Source organism: Telopea speciosissima, chromosome 11 (assembly GCF_018873765.1).
Source record: "Telopea speciosissima isolate NSW1024214 ecotype Mountain lineage chromosome 11, Tspe_v1, whole genome shotgun sequence".
Lineage (NCBI taxonomy): Eukaryota > Viridiplantae > Streptophyta > Magnoliopsida > Proteales > Proteaceae > Telopea > Telopea speciosissima.
In genome coordinates this window covers 38,926,913-38,945,455 of record NC_057926.1, presented here as the reverse complement: position 1 = coordinate 38,945,455, position 18,543 = coordinate 38,926,913, and the positions used below count along the sequence as shown (strand labels likewise).

The following is an 18,543-nucleotide window of genomic DNA, read 5'->3' as shown; positions in this document are numbered from 1 at the left end:
ACTCAGGTCAGACAAATAGGCTCAATCGACGGGTAGCCTACCCACGTCCAACCATTCCTGAGCATGGGCGATTGAACGCACCGTGGAATCCCCTTGGAATAGCCGCCAGACGGGTCGGATGGGGACGTTACTCGATGAGGCCCTCCCTAGGGTAGGATAAGCAGTGACATCCTCAGCTAAGTCCCTTGACCTGGATATAGAGTTGAGTGGAACCTCGGGAGGAGTGGAACCGGTCAGGTTAACCAAAATCATGGGCTTGGACCGCTTGTCCACCCTTAAACTCAGCTCGTCACGCTCCTTCCTCTTTAGGTCAATGGCAGCAGCCTTGGCAGTATCGGCCACAATACCGAGGATGATGTCCTTCTTGCTCAGGTCAGTCACTGTTTTGGCCTTAGATTTCTCGGCCTTAGTCTTGGCCTTTTCGGCCGCCTTCTTCTTCTTCTCTTCCAAAAGCTCAGCCTTCATCCGAGCCGAGTCTAACTGAGGGAGATCACCTGCCACTGCAAAAAAAAGAGGATGAGCAAATTGATTACATAAAAATTACAAGTATAAGAGGTCGGCATAGACTACCTACCCGGGGTCAGACTCCACAGTCGGAGGAAGCCCTGCTCTAGAAGTTGCAACACATTAAAAGGTGTATGCCGAAGGATTTGGTTGTACGAAGTTTGATCGTACTCGTTTAGGGGCGACACCCGGTTGACGTACTTCAACTTGATTTGCTTCCACCTGGTCCTAATCGGACAGTTGAGGATAGAAGCAAAGAAAAATTGAGGCTTCTAATGTTTGTTGGAACTCGGTACACGAGCCAAGTATTTACAAGCGTTCAGAGTCAAGCAGTTTTGGGGTTGACGAGCGAAATAATACCACCTGTTATCCTTGAATTTCTTCAAGTACCAGACTTGGGGAAAAAGGGCCACAGACTCTATCTGACCCATTCTGCCAAAGAAAACGTGGAAGCCATACATGAGAAGCCATGCATTTGGGGTCAGATGGCCTGGGGATAGGTGGAAATGATCTAAAATCTCGTCCACCAGGCGAAGAACCGAAAAACGGAAGGCATACTTAAAAGTGATCTCGTACAAGGCCACTTTGCTAGGCCTAATAAAATAGGCCAACTCCTGAGGCCTGGGAACTCAGAGTCAGATACTCTTGGGAATCCCATATCGCTCCCTAAAGTCCACGAGATTGGCCTAAGTAATATTGCTCTCCACCGACCCGATACTACCCTCAGTCTGCTCAGGAACTTCAGAAGATGAACTTGCCGACCCATCTTCCTCGTTGTCAGAAGACCTATCTTCGTCAGAAGCCTCACCTTCTTTCGAGGATGACCCCAAATCCCCCTCATGTTCTTCGGTAGAGGATTGGGTAGGATGTTCTGACTCTAGAAACAGAGGAACCTCGGCATTGCCGAAATGTTGAGGATCAACCAATCTGGGCTCGTCCGAGCCCTTATCAAGAGTGTCATCCAACAGCGACTGCAAGTTGAACGCTTGGCTCAGCTGCATAATCTCTCGCAGTTCATCGAGGACTTCCTCTTCTAACCCACTACCAACTGACATCACTAAGGGTTAGAAGACTTATTGGATGCCGAGGTTGAAGGCGAAGGAAAGCTGAACGCTTGAAACTCTGATCATGAGAAAGCCAAGCGCTTGAGAATCTGAGTGCTCTGAAATCGGAAGCAAGTGCAAATGAAGGAAAATAGTTATCTATTTATAGGGAATGAGGGGTAACCAAAATGATAAGATCCAATGATCAGGAAGCTTTCGATCGATCCAACGGTCCCCGATGAGTTACAGTTCGAATACTCAAGTGTAATGATATCGCCTAGTGACGTATCGCACGAACGACGAAGCGTCGCCTGACGTGTCAGTGATAGCATTCAATGTCAGGATCCGTACAAGTCTTCTGAGTCTGGAGAAGTCGACCTCGAGAGCGAGAGCTAGTGATCGGCACACCAAGAGACATACTCACCAAGGTCATCTGAGCCTTGATGAGTGGGGGCAAGTGATGAACCATAAAAACACCAACCCATCAGTGGATGACATGTGGCCGAGCGAATTACCACGGCCTAAGAAAGAACTAGATGATAGGACGAGTATGCGGCCGAGCACTTCGGAATCAGCTACATGGCCAAGTCCTCCGCAAACAGATCACGTGGCCGACGTGTCCATCCTTAGCTCTACCGAGACCTCTATCCTTGACCTAGCTGAGACCTCCCAGGTCGGCAACCTAGGTCGACCTCGTCAGAGGCGTCAACTTGGTTGACCACTCCAATCTTAGTCGTCTGTCAGAGGCACCAAGCCTAGTGCTCCAGGGTTGGCAGCATGGACGAATCCTCCATGGCCAATAGCAAAGTCAAGCCCTCCAAGGTCAATAATGTGGTCGAATCCTCAATGGTCTGCAACACAGTCGAGATGCATGCACTAGGCCCTGACGATGAGGTCAACATCTCTAGCATCGGCCCAACTGCCATTATCGCCACGGTTGACGGTCTAGCCGAGTCTGCCAGAACCATAAGCCTAGCCAACCACTCTGATGTCGGCCATGGGGTAAGAACACAGAGCCGAGCTCTCATATTACAGGTCATGGAGCCACGTCAGGCACACCGACATTCGCGGGATACGCCAGCTCAGCTGGATCAGATTGCTATCCAAAGATGGGATCGTATTGCATTCAATAAAGACTCTTGCCAAGCGAAGAGTCCCCTTCCGAATACGACTCCACCTTTGAAGACTCCTACTGAAAATAGTTCCCATACGAGGACTCTTCTCCACTGCCCTATCCTCGCTCTATAAGTACTCAGGTATAGAGCTTAAACGCTCATCTCACTTTCATTTAGTTGAACCGTTGTTGCTTTGGAGACCTGACTTAAGCATCAGAGAGTCCTTGGCTGGAGTCACACCGGCTCTCTTGTGCTAAATCGGTTTTTGCAGGCCCATCCTTAGGTAAACTGCCTGACGGAGGTTTTCACACGCAACAATACCATTGTGCACAATTTTTTACATCCTGAGCACAAGTCACTGTGTAAGACACTATAGTTCTAAGAAGATCAGAAAGTGGTGGGAAAAACTTCCTCCAATTCTTACATTCCAATTACAAAACAAACCTGTCGTCTGTCCATGTCTTATTCATAAATTCATATCCACAATGATTCTGTTTCTTCAGCTCTGCTGTTTAAATTTTGGTTGAGATCATTCTCTGTTTCTCTTTTAGGTTTTTGATCTTGACTCCCTTCTGTTTCATCTTCAATCCTAGGATCTTCAATGAGAATCTTTGTTTCTCTCTTCGGTTTTGGATCCCCATTTTCTTTTGTTTCATCTCCTTTCCTAAAATCTTAATTGAGAGTCTCCTCTATTTCTCTTTTAGGTTCGTGATCTTGCTTCCCTTCTGTTTCATCTCCAATCTTAAGGTCTCGGATAAGACTCTCTGTTTCTCTCTTGAGTTTTGGATCCCTATGTTCTTTTGTTTCTTCTCCATTTCTAGAATCTTGGTTGAGATTCTCTTCCGTCACTATTTTGGGTTCCTAACCCTGATTCCTTTCTTTTGCATCTCCTTTCCCAGTATCCTGGTTGAATGAGTTCATTGAGTTGAACACGAAAGGGGTTGATACTGTGAAGGTTCTTGAGGATTTGAGGAATGCTTTCTTGATAAGGGAAATGACATCAATGCCATGTTAGCAGGGCTAAATGGCCATGGCCATGGTTCTTGTGTTGGCCTTGGAGGTAATGGATTAGGGTTTCAAACCAGATGAACAATGGCTTCCAAGGGTCTTCTGCTGGATTAGGGTTTCAAACCCAAATGAACAATGGATTCTAGTGAGAAATTGGATCTGAAGAAGATGATTGAAGAGTTGGATTTGTCCAATGTGGGGACGGGGAGACTGGAGAGGGATGTGGCGGGGTTGCAAGGGCGCGAGAGAAGGAGGGTTGGAGGGGACAGGGGGTGGTGATGGTAGCGGCGGCTGTAGTGGCAGCAAGGCAATGTGATGTGTGGGAAAAAACAGCAGAAGGAGAAGAAGGAAAGAAAAAGGAATAAAAAAATAAAGGTATTGAATAAAACAAGGGCAAATATGTCTTTACAAAAATACTAACATGATGACATCAGTAATTAACAGTTACAATGTTTTTTCCGTTAGTTTTTGGGCTAGAATTGAAATTTTGGTGCTTAGTGGGGTGACATTAATTTGATGGGCTATCAGAGGGGGTGTTGTTGATAATTTCCCTTGATAAATAGATTTGATCTTAACTGTTTTTTTATTTATTTTTTTGCTAAAGGTCAGCAAGTATTAAAAAAAATAAATAAATATTACAAGGTTAACATCCAAGCATTCCTAGACGAATTCAGAGACAAAAAAAATCTTATCAGCCCCACCTTTGGCAATGCCATCAACAGTAACAGATAAGATTATCAATATTTAACAAAAAACTATATCTCGGTATTAAAACATAATCCCACTCAAATTCCTGATGGATTTGATTTTAATTGACTCATTATGGTATTAGTCTTTGTTTTTTTTTTTAAGAAAGTGTAATCACACAAACCACACACCAATCCCATAAGGTTAACCGACTTTTGGGGGGGTATTAGTCTTTGTTCTATTAGACAACAAAGATCGTGTTTTTTTTCACTTCATTCAAATCAGTATGATCTCTATTCCCTTTATCAATTCTCCTACCATGCATGAAACTAAAGACCAAAAATCAAGCTAATCTTTTATTTTTCCATATTAATTTCTGTGCAGGTGATCCTGATGTATTAATTATAAATGGGTTGGGCTGGGAAATGCTGCCTACTTAATACATGGGCAGGCTTGGGCTGCAGGCCCAGCCCAAGACTCTAGCAAAAACCCAAGTAAATATCTAGGATTCGGATCCTCAGCTGCTCATGCAGCCGGCGTGCAGCCTCATACAGGCAGGGGTGAAATGACAGCTCTACCCACTGCTCGAGCACCCTGCCCAGGTGAGATCCACGCCCTGCCTGTGAGAGGCTGCTCGCTGGCGACACGGGAACCTCTCACAGGCAGGCGGCAGCAGAAGATCCAAATTGAAATATCTAACTTGAAACTCTTCAAAGTAAAAAGGTTCATAACTTTGATATTATTGCTTCCCAAACATCTGTCTGATATACATACAAATTATCCATTTATCTTTAGACATCAAAAGAGCAACAAAATAGGAAATTAAAACAGAGTTGTTAATTGTTATTATCTCCCACACTTTAGGCCTTAATTGTTTGAATATTCTATTTGGGTCTCCACTTGGTCCTCCCTCTAGCAACCACAGCTCCATTCTCAGAACGCAGTAAGTGTAAACACTCATGATGACCTGCTCCTCCTCCTCCAGCACTTGCTTCTTGACTACAAACAGAAGTCAGGGACTGCAATGCATCATCCATCCCACATTCCCTTCTGTACTCTACATTGACCTCAGAAATCTCATGGCCCTCCAAGATTGAAATGGGAACACTCTGCAATATCACCATCATCATCTTATATTCATTAATATATGCCAAATAAAACTTCATAAGAAACCCTAAGAAGAATTTGAACCACATCATCACAAAGAGGATTTGTTAAGGCCTAATGGGCAAGTAGTAGATAGATTAATGGGTAAAACTTGTTCGGGGTTTGATTTCTTGTATTCCAAAAGGTCTATGGTGGGGGTTCGGGGGTGGTAGGGTTGGGAAGTCCAGGATAAAGTAAAAAAAATAAAATAGTCACACATCGAATATGAATGGATAATATAGGGGTTTTTAAGGATTTGGATACCTTTTCCTTAAAGACTACCTTCTGAGGATGAATTCTATCCTATAAATTCTCTAACAAGTGGTATTAAAGCCCGGCTTGAAAATTCAAAATCAGGCCCAAAAAAAAAAAAAATAGCCCTACTTTGAATGGGTATCATAGAGGTTGTATAAGGATTTGGGTATTGAGAAAAATTTTTTAATTTTTTTTTTTGTTATAAATTTATAGCGGTGGTTCATTCTCAGTAATCTGAGGCAATCTTGCCAATCCAGAATTTTGCATGGTTATAAGTATTTATTTCTACACAACTTAGGTCTAAATTTGAACCACATCAAGCCTTGGCCTCATTAACAATCCAAAAAAACAAAAAAAAATCCAAACGGTGCCCAGCCTGGCTAGAGTTGCACCCAGGGTTTTGAAACACTGAATCAGTCATTGGTGATTTGGATCCGGATCGGATTGGACTATGCTTGAATAGGTACTCAAGAACCCTAGAATCGATCCTCAGATCCAAAAATAGGGAATTTCTTGGGTTTGGGTGTGAATCGACCGTATCGGATTGATCATAGCCAATTCTGATCCGAATCGAAGGATTCACTGATCCAATTCCGATTCTTAAAACCCTGGTTACACCATCTTAAGTTAAAAAAAATAAAAATAAAAAAAAACATAAAAAACAAAAAACAAAAAACAAAAAACAAAAACCAAAACCAAACAAATCTGCAAAAGAAAGAATTTAACCTCAAGCATCAACCCAATGTATTTCACATTGTTCACGTGTTGATTGGCATCCAAATCACTCCAACGAGGCTGCAGATTAGGAGTTTAAAAAGTCATTATTAGAAAAGTAATTAGTAAAAAAACCAAAGCTGTAAATATAATGATATCAAAATAATCTGATATATATACTTACTGTTAAACCGGTTCGAACATAATCCATATTATTGTAATCAAACTTTACTATTCTATTGCTATCCTCATCTGCAATAGGAGTAGGAAGATAGTCTATGTAATGAGTTTCCATTTCTCTTTTGACCTCCTCTGGCATTTTCGATAGTTTTCTTGTTTTTTTATTCATCATCACGAACACACTGCAGGTTAAATAACAAATATGATCAACTAAATTAAGCCACTTGATTTTAAAATAAGAAATTATTTAGATCTACGAGATAAGAAAATTAATTACAAAACAGGTAAATTTATTAATTGAGATAAAATTACTAGTATTCCAAACCTAGTAGCTCGTGTGAGAGTTCTACAGGTCTGGCTATCACGAATGATCCATTCAGTACCCTGGCCATTCTTGTTAGATGGGATCAACCAATTATCTACTTGAACATCGTCACCCCTACAAGCAAATTCAAAAATAGAATAAATGTTATCTATCAACATCAATTAATTCATTTAGACTAGGGAAAATTGATCAAATGATTTTGATAGATATACCGTTGACATGGTTTGGATTAGTCATGTGTCATTAAACATCAAAAAAATAAATAAGTAAATAAATATAAATACGATAATAAAAAAAAATTGGTATAAAAATCCCACCTACCATTCTTGTTTGAAACTAAACCCAACTACTTTTCCTTTCTTCTTGTTAAGAATTTAATCGTTTCTTGGTAAGAAGCACTTACATGGAAAATTTTAGATAACATGTATGTAAAAACGATAATAGGTAAAAGAACCCTGCCTTGTCACGTGGAACTTGTGCCAAAACATAGAAACGTACAAAATAATTACCATGTCTCCTATTAGATTAAAAATTACATCTATATTGATACCCATGCGCATGTGCTCTCATTGGCCCGTGCTGCTGCATGGCCATGCTACCAGGAAGCAAGCTCTTCCCAAAAAATAATATTTTAATGTAAATTTCCCATTTACATGGAAACGAACAGGAATTGAGAGGAAAATCCGGTCAACATGGAGGCTGGACCACATGTGAACATTTTTCGTCAATTGAATTGGAAGGAAAATCCGATAATAACAAAATGATGACTTCATACGACTAATCCATCATGACTAGGGCTGTAAACGGATCGGATTCGGCTCGGATAGTGCTATATCCGCATTTGCATTCGATTAGCTATCGGACAGATTCGAATAGTGCTAAACGGATACAGACACAGATATGGATCGGATATTTTATCCGTTTACATGTAAATATAGCTTTTTGGATAGCTATAGCCATTCATATCCGCATCCGTTTAATTTTTGGGCGGATTCGAATAATGCTAAACGGATACAGAAACGAATTTTGGCTATTCATTTACACCCCTAATCATGACATAGATAGAGTGATGTCATTCTTATGTCTTATTTGCAATCCACTAAAGACTAATTTATCATCACATGCCCAGAATTTAAAAATAATCTAACTTTCACTATTTTTTTTATTGGGTATTAATAGAGTTCCCCAGGTTTTTGGTGAAAAAACACATTATACTATGTATTTGACTTATATTTTTAAATTAGTGTTGATGTTTTTTGTGTCACAACTCAGGTTGCGCTCAAATACATGAGGGCGACATTTCCACCATTCAAGGGGTGGGGTGATCATTTTTCCCATCCCCATATGTCTGGCCGCAATCTACGCCCTCTGCACAAAGAAGATTTTCCCTTTAAATTAACAACACTTTTTATCCAGAAACTTGAAAGATACTATAACGAATTCGATATTCCTTAGATTCTACCCAATACTCCAATAAAAATCAATTACTAGTAGCTTGAAAACTTTTGAATCCCAAATAATTTTTTTCCCTTAAAAAAAAGGATTTGATAGATCACCCTAAACATGACCAGGTCAATATAAAATGTTACCATGGTTTCAAGATTTGATCAGAATTAATAGATTCACAGATCCTGACTCTGGTCAATTCTATATGACCTGTTCATACCTAAAATTCTTAGAATCACTGTGATCCAAGGACCAATTATAAGGTTCTTAGGACCAATTCCTATTCCATCTCTTAAACCTTGCTTGTGACATCAAATTTTTAAATATATCACTTTGTTTTAATGTGGAAAAAACAATTAGCATTCAGAGATTAGCCAACCTTAGTGAAAGCAATGTCATTGAGACATGAACTTTAGCTTCAATTCTGAAAAGTCATTGGTTCATTGAAATTGATTTATTTAGTAATTGAAATAGATATTGGTCTTCCACTCTTCCTTCCCCACTACTCAAGAATGTTACGGCAAAGCAGTAGACTTTGTTGGTAGTGCATGGACCGAAGAAGCAGGAATTATCTTCCACCATGGTTTCTCTTTGAAATTTGATATTTTTTATAGTAATATATCACATTAGGTTCCAAAGACTTAAAGTTATATTATTATGTGAGGACTAAGTTTTTCTTCACCCATGGAAGATAGTTCACCCACCATCGATCCTAGGGTTCATAAATTCTTTCTAGGGTTTTGGTATGTTCCAAAGTATCTTTCTGATATCCTTTCCAATTCTCTCCTGTCCCACGGTGAATGGGTCTCAAAGACATCATTGTCATGTATATATTTCGAATAAACATGTGAAATAATCATTTTTCCCTTATTGAAAAACTTATCTATATTGTATCAGAAAAAAAATTTGCATGTAATATTAAAAGGATAAAAGTAATATTAAAAAACAAAATAATAAAATTAGAAATTATTTAACACCTTGATGGATGTCAACAAGAAAATTCATATTCATAAAAAAGTGTTTTGGGGGTGGCTTACCAAGAAGGGTAGTGATCCACGACAACATGCATCTTAGAGAGCACCCATATAAGGCTCCTTCCACTCATCTCTGGTGTTGAACCCAATCCATCTTTCAAAATCCCCATATTTTTAATATTATTTAGAGCCGTTTCCTGCACATTAGTACCATCAAGAAGGAATAATTAATATTGATTAGAACATAATCAACCTAAAAATAAATTGTATATATTATTAAATCAGTTTTCTTCCTAAGAATGAGTAGAGGAAATAGCTAAAATTACAAAAGATATCATTTAACTTGATTCACTCATTAAGTCCCTGAAACACTATCCCAAGAGTGAAGTGTCAAACAGCAGGGCAAGCCCTAGATCATCAGATTTCACTCAAGTGAAACATAATGAATGGGAAAAAAATAAGACCCCATTTGTTTGGCGGGTAAAATTGGGATAGGAAAAAATCGATAGAATAATTTTGATATTTTCCATAAAACATCAAAAAGTCCACTTGTTTCTTTGCATAGGTAGGGAATCAAGGAGACAACATTTATTAATTATAGTACTTTGTCTAAAGACATGCTCCTAAATTTTTTCAATGCACCCTCCCTACGCTACAAAGTCCTACGGTTTGCGGCACATGTCATATCGTTTCCCACCACTTTATAATAGATTGTTTTCCTTCGGCTTTGCTGTTTTTTCACTCCTTTCATAGTTAGGGCCCATGTCATATATTTTTCCATCCCTTTTTATCGAATCCGGATCAGCTACCCACATGGGGACGGGTGGGGACAGATCTGACCCCTCCATTGGGTATGGATCCCACACTTTAAAGGCAGGTCTCACACCCCTATGGAGAGGGCAGATTTGTCCCCACCCGTTCTCATGTGGGTAGTTGATCCAGAAGAGTTTAGATCTGCTACCCACATGGGAACGGGTGGGGATAGATCTGAACCTTCCATGGGATGTGGGACTTGCCTCTAGGGTGTGGGACCCATGCCCCATGGACAGGTGCATAGCTGATCTGAACTCCTTTTTGTCCGTTAAACTAACGATGCCTATAGATAACATCAGCCAATCTATGCTACAAGCCTACAACTATAGACCAAGACTCTCAATGGTCAAATTTCAATTTTAAATTTATCAAAAAATCTTATCAGCAAAAAATTGATAACAAAATCTATAGTTGTTTTTTTGGACCTTAATCCGCTGCTGTAACTAGAGCGCTATTGTGCGCATCATGCGGCGTAGCAACGGTCATGTGTGCACAGTGTTGCCCACTATGCACACATGGCCACTGCTGCGCTACACGATGCGCATAGCAGCACTCCAGTTACAACAGAAGATAAAAATTATGTTTTTCTAGCTCTACCGTTATCTGTCTATGGCTGACATGAATAGTAAAGCGACTCAGATAGCGGATTTTTATCACCTCAAGACTGGTCTGGTGCAGCTAAAAGGTGCATCGGGTATTGTACCTTAAAGTGCCCCCCAAGTGCATGCACACCGTCTGATGCACCTTTTAGATGCACCGGGCGATACACCAGACTTGAGAGGATAAAGATCTGTGAGAGAGCTCCTCTATCAAGAGGACCCATACCCCTTGTGTGCTCGTGTGGGAAAGGTGAAAACGTGTTAATAATATGAATTCTAAATCAAACCTGTAAAAGATTCATCAAAGTCTCTATGGATGCCGTGCGATTAGGACCCATATCATAAGATCTGATTGTGAAGTTCTCACAGAAAATACGCATGTCCTTCACAACCTCACCAAGACCAAATGGGTCTCCAATCATAACGTGCTGATCATCTTCCCTCTCCCTTCTGTCAAGTAGCTTCCACTGCTTCTCTGTTGCCATCTTCAAGATTGTCCCAACCCCATTTGCCTTAACTGGTGAAACACCATTAGAAGAAGAAGAAGAAGAAGAATCAGATTTTCTTCCAAGCATCATTCTTGTAGTTCTCTTTGCCGGAGTAGATGTCGGAAATGGAACAAGCAATGTGATACCACCGACAGTGGCAGCCATAATTGATGTAACTGTGTTAAAAGCTTAACTAAAACACTTCTATTTTAACAATTTTGCAAATCAAAATGGAGAAAGGAAGGAAAAACAAGCCACAGAACTTTCAACAAGTTCAAAGTGTATTGTGTTCGACAAAATTCTTGTTACTTCCAGCGGCTTTTATAGAACCATCTGCCTCGGTTGCTCTGAAGGTTCACCGAAAAAGGAGATGGGTAGGTGGTCAAATGTGTAGTAAGAGTAAAAAACAAGATTAAAAATTATTTGACCATAAGAAAGTCTTTCCACGAATTTGTATTCTCACTCTTCAATCTGTTCTTTGTACTTTTTTACCCTAAGAAAAAATAAAAAATGTTCTTTGTACTTGTTTGATTTTTTTGGTGTCGTACATGAAATCATTATGTATAATAAGTATGTGTGGATTCTTTGTCACATTAACGGTCCATTAGGATTATTATCCATATCTCATGTTTGTTTATACAATCACACATCAATACTATCATTAGTGTTTAATTATGAGTTATTTGTAATGCCCCCAAATCCGGATAGAAGATATGGGTCAAAGGCCGTCGTTAAATAACAATTGGTTTTTTATTTCTATTATCTTCAGGATGCGAAAACTATAATTATATCAGAGACATTAAAATATCACAATGATAAAACTATAAACATTTCTATAAAACACTAGAATCACCCATTGCACTTTCAACATCTATTTGTATATTGTATCAGAATACTATCACATTATTGGTTACATCTCTACTATCTTCTGTTAATTACGTCAAGTAATATTTCTCAATATATTTATCTCATAGTACATCAAACATCAAAATCTCTCTCTCTCTCTCTCTCTCTCTCTCTCTAGCACTCAACGTGTGCATGCTTTGTAAAACATTCATAAATTATAAGGTGAGCTAAACTAGCTCTGTGAGAAAGAATGCAGTTCATATCATGCTCATGAATGTAACAAATCATGCTATGAACATGCTACTATCATAATCTATCAAATTTGGAATACTATATTTGATCATACATTTACTGGCATGCATGATGCACATCATTTATCTTTTCTTCTCTTTCTTTGACTAATTAGGTCATGTGTATGAACTACCGGTAAGCTGTATAAGTGTGAGCATACGATAATCTGTAACTCTGGGGACCTGTGAGACATCAATTATCTCAGAAGGTACATGATCTCCATCTTGGCCGGTCGTCAAAGCGTCGGGGGAGACTAGTCTCCACTCTAGCCATTCGCCAAAACGTCCGGGAAGACCATGCCCTAATCTTTGTGCCTCATCCAATACCTAAACCTCTACTCGAAAGGGTCACCAGTCACAGAGTGTTTGCTATGCTTTTTTATACTTGACTTTCTTTTCTTGAGCCTCTAATGCTCCTTTACTTTCTTTGCTAACCTCTACTTCTAGTCCATATTATCTAATTCAACTCTAGGGTGATCTGGATATTGATAGAATCCCTATTATCCTCTCGCAGCTGGTGAACTGGATATTAAGGGACCATTTTCCCTCCCATTTCCTTTTGTTAAACTAGACATTGATAAAATATTCAGTTTCAGTTATTTTTTATTCATTACTATTTACTTAACTTATCATTCTTCATCTTGCTTGTACAATTCACAAAATAGCATTTCATTCAATAATAGCATTCATAATCTTAGAGGAAATGATATACTTATAACTACTGGGAAAAACATGCAATGATATGATAGAATTCTCCTCACTTCTCTATGTCTCTACTGTACTATTATATCTCTACTATCCTCAAATAGTGTATCTATCGGTTCTCTGTCACATTTGGATCAAACTGGACCCCTATACGATATTTTATAGACATAAACTTATCTTTTATACTCTGGAATAGTGGGTAAGATACCCACTTAACAAGTCTATTTATGTAGCCCTACTTGGGCATTCTAGGCATAACTAGTCGACCATCAGGTCAGGCTGGTCGACCGACAAATATTTTTCCCCAAGAATTTCATGGGAATCACTTCCCTCTTACCCTAATTACTCATTTTAATACCTCACTACCACTACTAGGATACTACCCAAGCCATCAAACCATACTAAAAACCCTACATAAATCGAGAGGGGGCTTAGGGTTACCTCTTTGAACCCTCTTTGAAACTTGCTATCGATCCTCTTTGACCCAAGGTACCTTTCCCCTCGATCATACAATGTTTCTCAAGCTTCCATCCCTTTTTTTCTTTCTCCTTCTTCTCCTCTTTGAGAGGGTGCTTAGGGGTTTCTCTCTCTCTATATCTCTCCTTATTTTTTAAACATCTTGAAATGAAATAAAAACCTAACTTGGTATATTTCATGCATTGCCGGTCGACCTCCACGTCCTTTCCTATAGGGGTTAGTTGTTGGATGTTGCACTTTTGATGGTTTCTCGCTTTTGGGTGAGATGCTTGGCTTGACCGGCCGATTACCTCGCTTGTTTGGGATGAATGGAATTCTTGCCTTCGGGTGAGATGCTTTGCTTAGAAAGCAGATTGCCTTGTATGCATGCACGTAGGATGAATGGAATGGGACGTGCCACCTGTTGTTTCGATAAGGTGGCAATTTTTGTATGTTTTGGGTTTGATAGGGTTATAACGTGATCGACAGGTCTTACGAAATGCATCACTCGTTGCACCTGCACATCTAGCTGCTTATCTTCAATGTTTTTTTGCCTAAAACTGTCAAGAATGGAAAATGGATTAATATTTTGAAATGTCATGCCTTATGTTTTAATGGAAATGCTTTGAATGTATTTTATGAAGTGAATGTAAATTGTTTATGGACAAAGTTTTCCTCTACCCATTGAGAATGGTTCACCCACCCTCTTAGGGTTCACAAACAACTCCTAGGGTTTTTGTATGTACAAAAACACCCTCCTAATACCCATTCTCGCCCTCACCCGCCCCCCGGTGAATGGGATCCCATTCTGTTATGCTAAATTTCCTGCAATCGGTGCAGTATGGTCAAATCTATAATGAGACACTGACCGAATGTGGCTATCTAGGGTTCTACTCGTGCCCCGATAATTCGAGGACTTCTCAAGGATAGCAGAACAACAAATGTCCCAAACACTGGGAGAGAATTGCACTTGGATTACTTGATGTGAATAATCTATAGTGCAAAACAAAAGGGTGCATAAAGCGAAAGAAAACCTTAAGTTCACACCATCTTGGAAGTAAAGGAAAGAAAATGCAAGAAAAGGAAAGATAGACAAAACTGCAGGTTTGTTATGTGTTTAATTGATGCCTCTTCTCCACGCCTCCTGCTTGTTTATACTGAGTGTAACCGTCGGAGACGGTTCCCTTGATTATCGGCCATAGTCCAGCCACGTTCAGGCCACCACTTCTTCCTGGCCGATGAAATGACTCCTGATCGAAGATGTCAGAGCACGATCGGTCACTCTCCTGGCCAAGCTGTCCTTCGACCGAGGCCCCTCTCTCGACCATGATGGCGTGAGCACAAACTGGGTGTAAATAATGCCCCCCATGAGTTAGGAGGTCGATTAGGGGAGCCCTCGAAACTCGTGCCCGTCCCAATTTTTGCTCAAAATATCTTCCTGGCATACCATAATATGACATGACTGCGGCTGTTGAAGGGTCGCTATTTACGGACACGTGGTCCAATCCCATTCCGACACTCGCGCCTTTTGGGTTATCCTCTCTGTTTCCCAAGGTAGTCATAATTCCTCTTTGAGTTTCAAAAAAGGCGAGAACCCTTCTTAAACCCTCAACCCCGCCTGATTGCGTGACAACCTCTCATCTCCACTTTGCAACACCTTCCAACCCATTTGCCTTGCCATTCCTTTGAGGACCCCTCTGCTACTCAGTCCCTCAAGGACTTTCCTGCTCATCCGACCGAACGCTTTCTGTTTCGCAAAGGCATCCCAAACTTCAAGTATAAACCTAGTGCCGTGAAGCGGCATTAGGTTGGCAACTATCCTGAATGGGACAAGTGGGTAAGAAGGATGTCTATTGCTAAGAAGGAGGATTGGGAGAAACTTGGCATCTACGATGTCATCCAAATGTCCACCGCATACAATCCTTACGACGTCGATTTTCTCCATGCCGCCCTCCATTTCTGGTCCCGCTCAACCAACTGCTTTCATTTTAGCTTTGAGATGATGGGGCCAACCCTCCTTGATATTGGCGCACTACTGGGCCTGAAGTTGGTCAGTGAAGAGATCAATGGTAACTCTGACTATTCCCGGATTGGTTAGGACCTGAATCTTACTTAGAATGCCAGCTACACCTCCTATCTGTCTCTCTGCTAGAAGCAAAGTGGTCCTGTAAGCAGGCAAGAATACGTCGCTTTTCTGTTGTCTTGGATCTGTCGCTGCCTTATCTGTACCCCGGCAGATAAGATCACTAAAGCGTGTCTCGGCCTTGCCAATGCTTTGGCTGCTGCCCGTTCTATCAATCTCGCAGTGTTTGTTCTCTCCGCTCTATACAGGGGTTGCAACGATCTGGTTGAGTCCGGCTTCGCTCATGGCGGGGGCCCCTTCTGGGACTTGCAGCTGTGGTTGAATGCCTACTTCCCTGAATTCAGTCTAGCCCCCCTGGCTGCCGAGTTCCCAGTCATTGGTTTCAAGTTACTTTGGCCACCGCCGCTACGCTCTACTATAGAGTGCTTTAATTTCTTCTTCCATCTCAAGGATGACCGGCCCTCGACCGCTTTCACTCCGTTCCATTCTTCGAATAGTTTACCCGACTGGCTCGATGATGCAATTGCTAACCCAGCCGCCCATGGAGATCTTTGGGGCTCTTACCTGACCTGTCGAGACCTTCACTACGGGGTGTTTCTTGAGCACACTATGAACAACATGTGCAGCATAGAGCCCTACACCAATTTCTAACCCACCAGTTCGGCCTCACATAGGCCATTCCCATCCCTTGCTTTTTCTTTGTGTCAAACGGTGGTCTTAGACAAGAGCTCCTAAAGACTTACCACCAGATTATTGATGTGTCCCTATTGGGTGGCTTAGCTCTCTCAGCCTTCTAGCCGTGTTACTTCTCTCCTCTACCTGTAACCACTGAGAGCTTTGACGCATGGTGGTCTGAATACTTCCATCGGTCGAGTGAGGATGAAGCCGACACCTGAGGCAATCTTCCACATCCAACCAACTTGGCTCCAAGGGTTTGAAATTGCTGCCTTCGTCAAAGAAATGACCGGCACCCAGTGAAGGTACTGTATCTAATAGTTAATTTTGAATTCGAGAGATTTCTTTGAATGCATCAGCCCCCCATTGACCGGTCTCTGACTGCAGATGTAATGACCATGGACTCCGCAAATGAGGAGGAAGAAAATAAGAAAAGAAAAGGAAAAATGAAAGAGAAGAAGCAGTAGGTCTCCAAACGGGTTCGTCCAAAAATGGCCAAAAATAAGAAGGCCAAGAGTGAAGGCACCCGTGAGAGCGAAGACCATGTCCCCTTAAAGACTGTGATGACCCGTCGATCACAGCTCAGGCCTGCCCCCCAGCCAAGCTAATCAAGTGTGAAGAAACAACAGAGTGAAGGGACCGATAAAGCCTCATCGTCCAGGCTTTCTCAATCAAGCTCAAGCAAGTCCACCTCCTCCACTCTTAAGTCTGGTGCACCCAAGGACTCTGCCGTGCCAGTTGTCCTATTGTCTACTCCATCCAAGCAAGATTCAAGTTCTGCATCCCCGACAGAATCAATCCGTAAAAAAAGTCAGCTCGTGCCGCGAGAACTCTCATTTCCAGTCACTTCCCACGCATCTCCAGCCAAGATAGACTCCTACGTTTCCCCTCCTGTAGGGAGTATTAAGGAAGAAAGCCCTCTGAAATTGGACTTACAGCCATCAAGCAGGACTGCTGCTGCCCCTGAGGCCGTTACCCCTTTGGCCATTGCTGCACCAATCCCTGACAAGCCTGTTAAAGAAGAACCTGTGGTTCTGCAGATAGCTCCAACTTCTGAGAAACAATCGACTGTGTTGCACCCCATCCAAGAAGGGGAAACAAAAGGCCAGGCCACGCCTCCCCCAGAGCCTGCTTCTCAGGTACGTCAATCGTCCTTTCCTCACACTCAGCAGCATGAATGGGGCCCCTCTAACCTTTAGACTTTCTTGTAGAAAGAAGGAGAAGAAGATCCCGTTGCTCTATTGTTTGGACTCTCTGTATGACCTCCTTGCCAAAGGCTCCCCCGTTGCTCCAACCACCGAAGAGGTTGCACTGACACCGTCGGGTACCCTTGAAGTTGCAGTGGCCTGGCAGACTATGGGTGAAAACAGCCTTCTGATCATGGAACAGATGCTTACCCACAACAAGGCCGAGTCTATGATCGACGCACTGCAAACAATCATTGCCAGCCCCAGCTCCACTCATGAGCAGCGTACAGCAGCCCTTAGCTACACAGAGCTTCTTCGTCTGATAGTTCATAGCCTGCCCCCAGCGTTCCAGTCGCTGCAAGATGAACGGGATAATTCAGTGCTGAAGGCTGAAAAGAAGGTCTTGTTCACGACCCTCTCGGCCAAGCTGCGAGGGTACCAGTAGGAAGAAGCCAATCTCAAAGACAACTTAGCTGAGTTGGAGCATCACATAAAGGTTGTCTCTGAGAGGCTGACGAGGTTCAAAGCCGCTCTGACCTCTGGAATTTCCTCTGTCATCGCTAAAAAAGAAACATACTGCATCATTCTGTCGATAGAGGAAAAACTCTCTCACCAGGTTGCATTTTCACAGTCGAAAATCAATAGGGTTGAAAAGTTGTTGAAGTAGATCCGGGAAGACTTGGAGGGCAAGATAGACTCTGCCTGATGCCATTGGACACTCTTCCTTTTCTCTGGCCGATCCTTGGTGATCTAGCCCTTGATACATGTTATTTTGTGGTAGCCGAGGTGTCTCGGCTTGGACAATCTCTTTTTTTTTTTTTTTTGGTGACCGACAGTTGGTTTTTATCATTTTGTAACCTCCCACATTGCTGGGTGATACCTTTTCAAATACTTGCCGTTCAGTGGTCTTAACTGCACTTGTCCATCAACTGTTCTCAGGCGATAAGCCCCACCTTTTAGAACTTGATGCACCATGAACGGCCCTTCCCAGGTGGGTGACCATT

The 18,543-nt window shown here is 41.6% G+C and overlaps 1 protein-coding gene across 1 annotated transcript; it reads right to left on the bottom strand.

Moving 5' to 3' along the window:
- Nucleotides 1–5,203: 5,203 nt before the first annotated feature.
- LOC122645080 (palmitoyl-acyl carrier protein thioesterase, chloroplastic-like) lies at nt 5,204–11,462 on the bottom strand. Its single transcript, XM_043838428.1, has 6 exons — nt 11,097–11,462; nt 9,461–9,594; nt 6,978–7,091; nt 6,657–6,834; nt 6,485–6,553; nt 5,204–5,466 (listed from the first exon to the last, which is right to left on the bottom strand). The coding sequence occupies exons 1-6, from the start codon at nt 11,460–11,462 to the stop codon at nt 5,242–5,244; spliced, it is 1,086 nt and encodes a 361-aa protein (XP_043694363.1). The 3' UTR covers nt 5,204–5,241.
- Nucleotides 11,463–18,543: the final 7,081 nt, after the last annotated feature.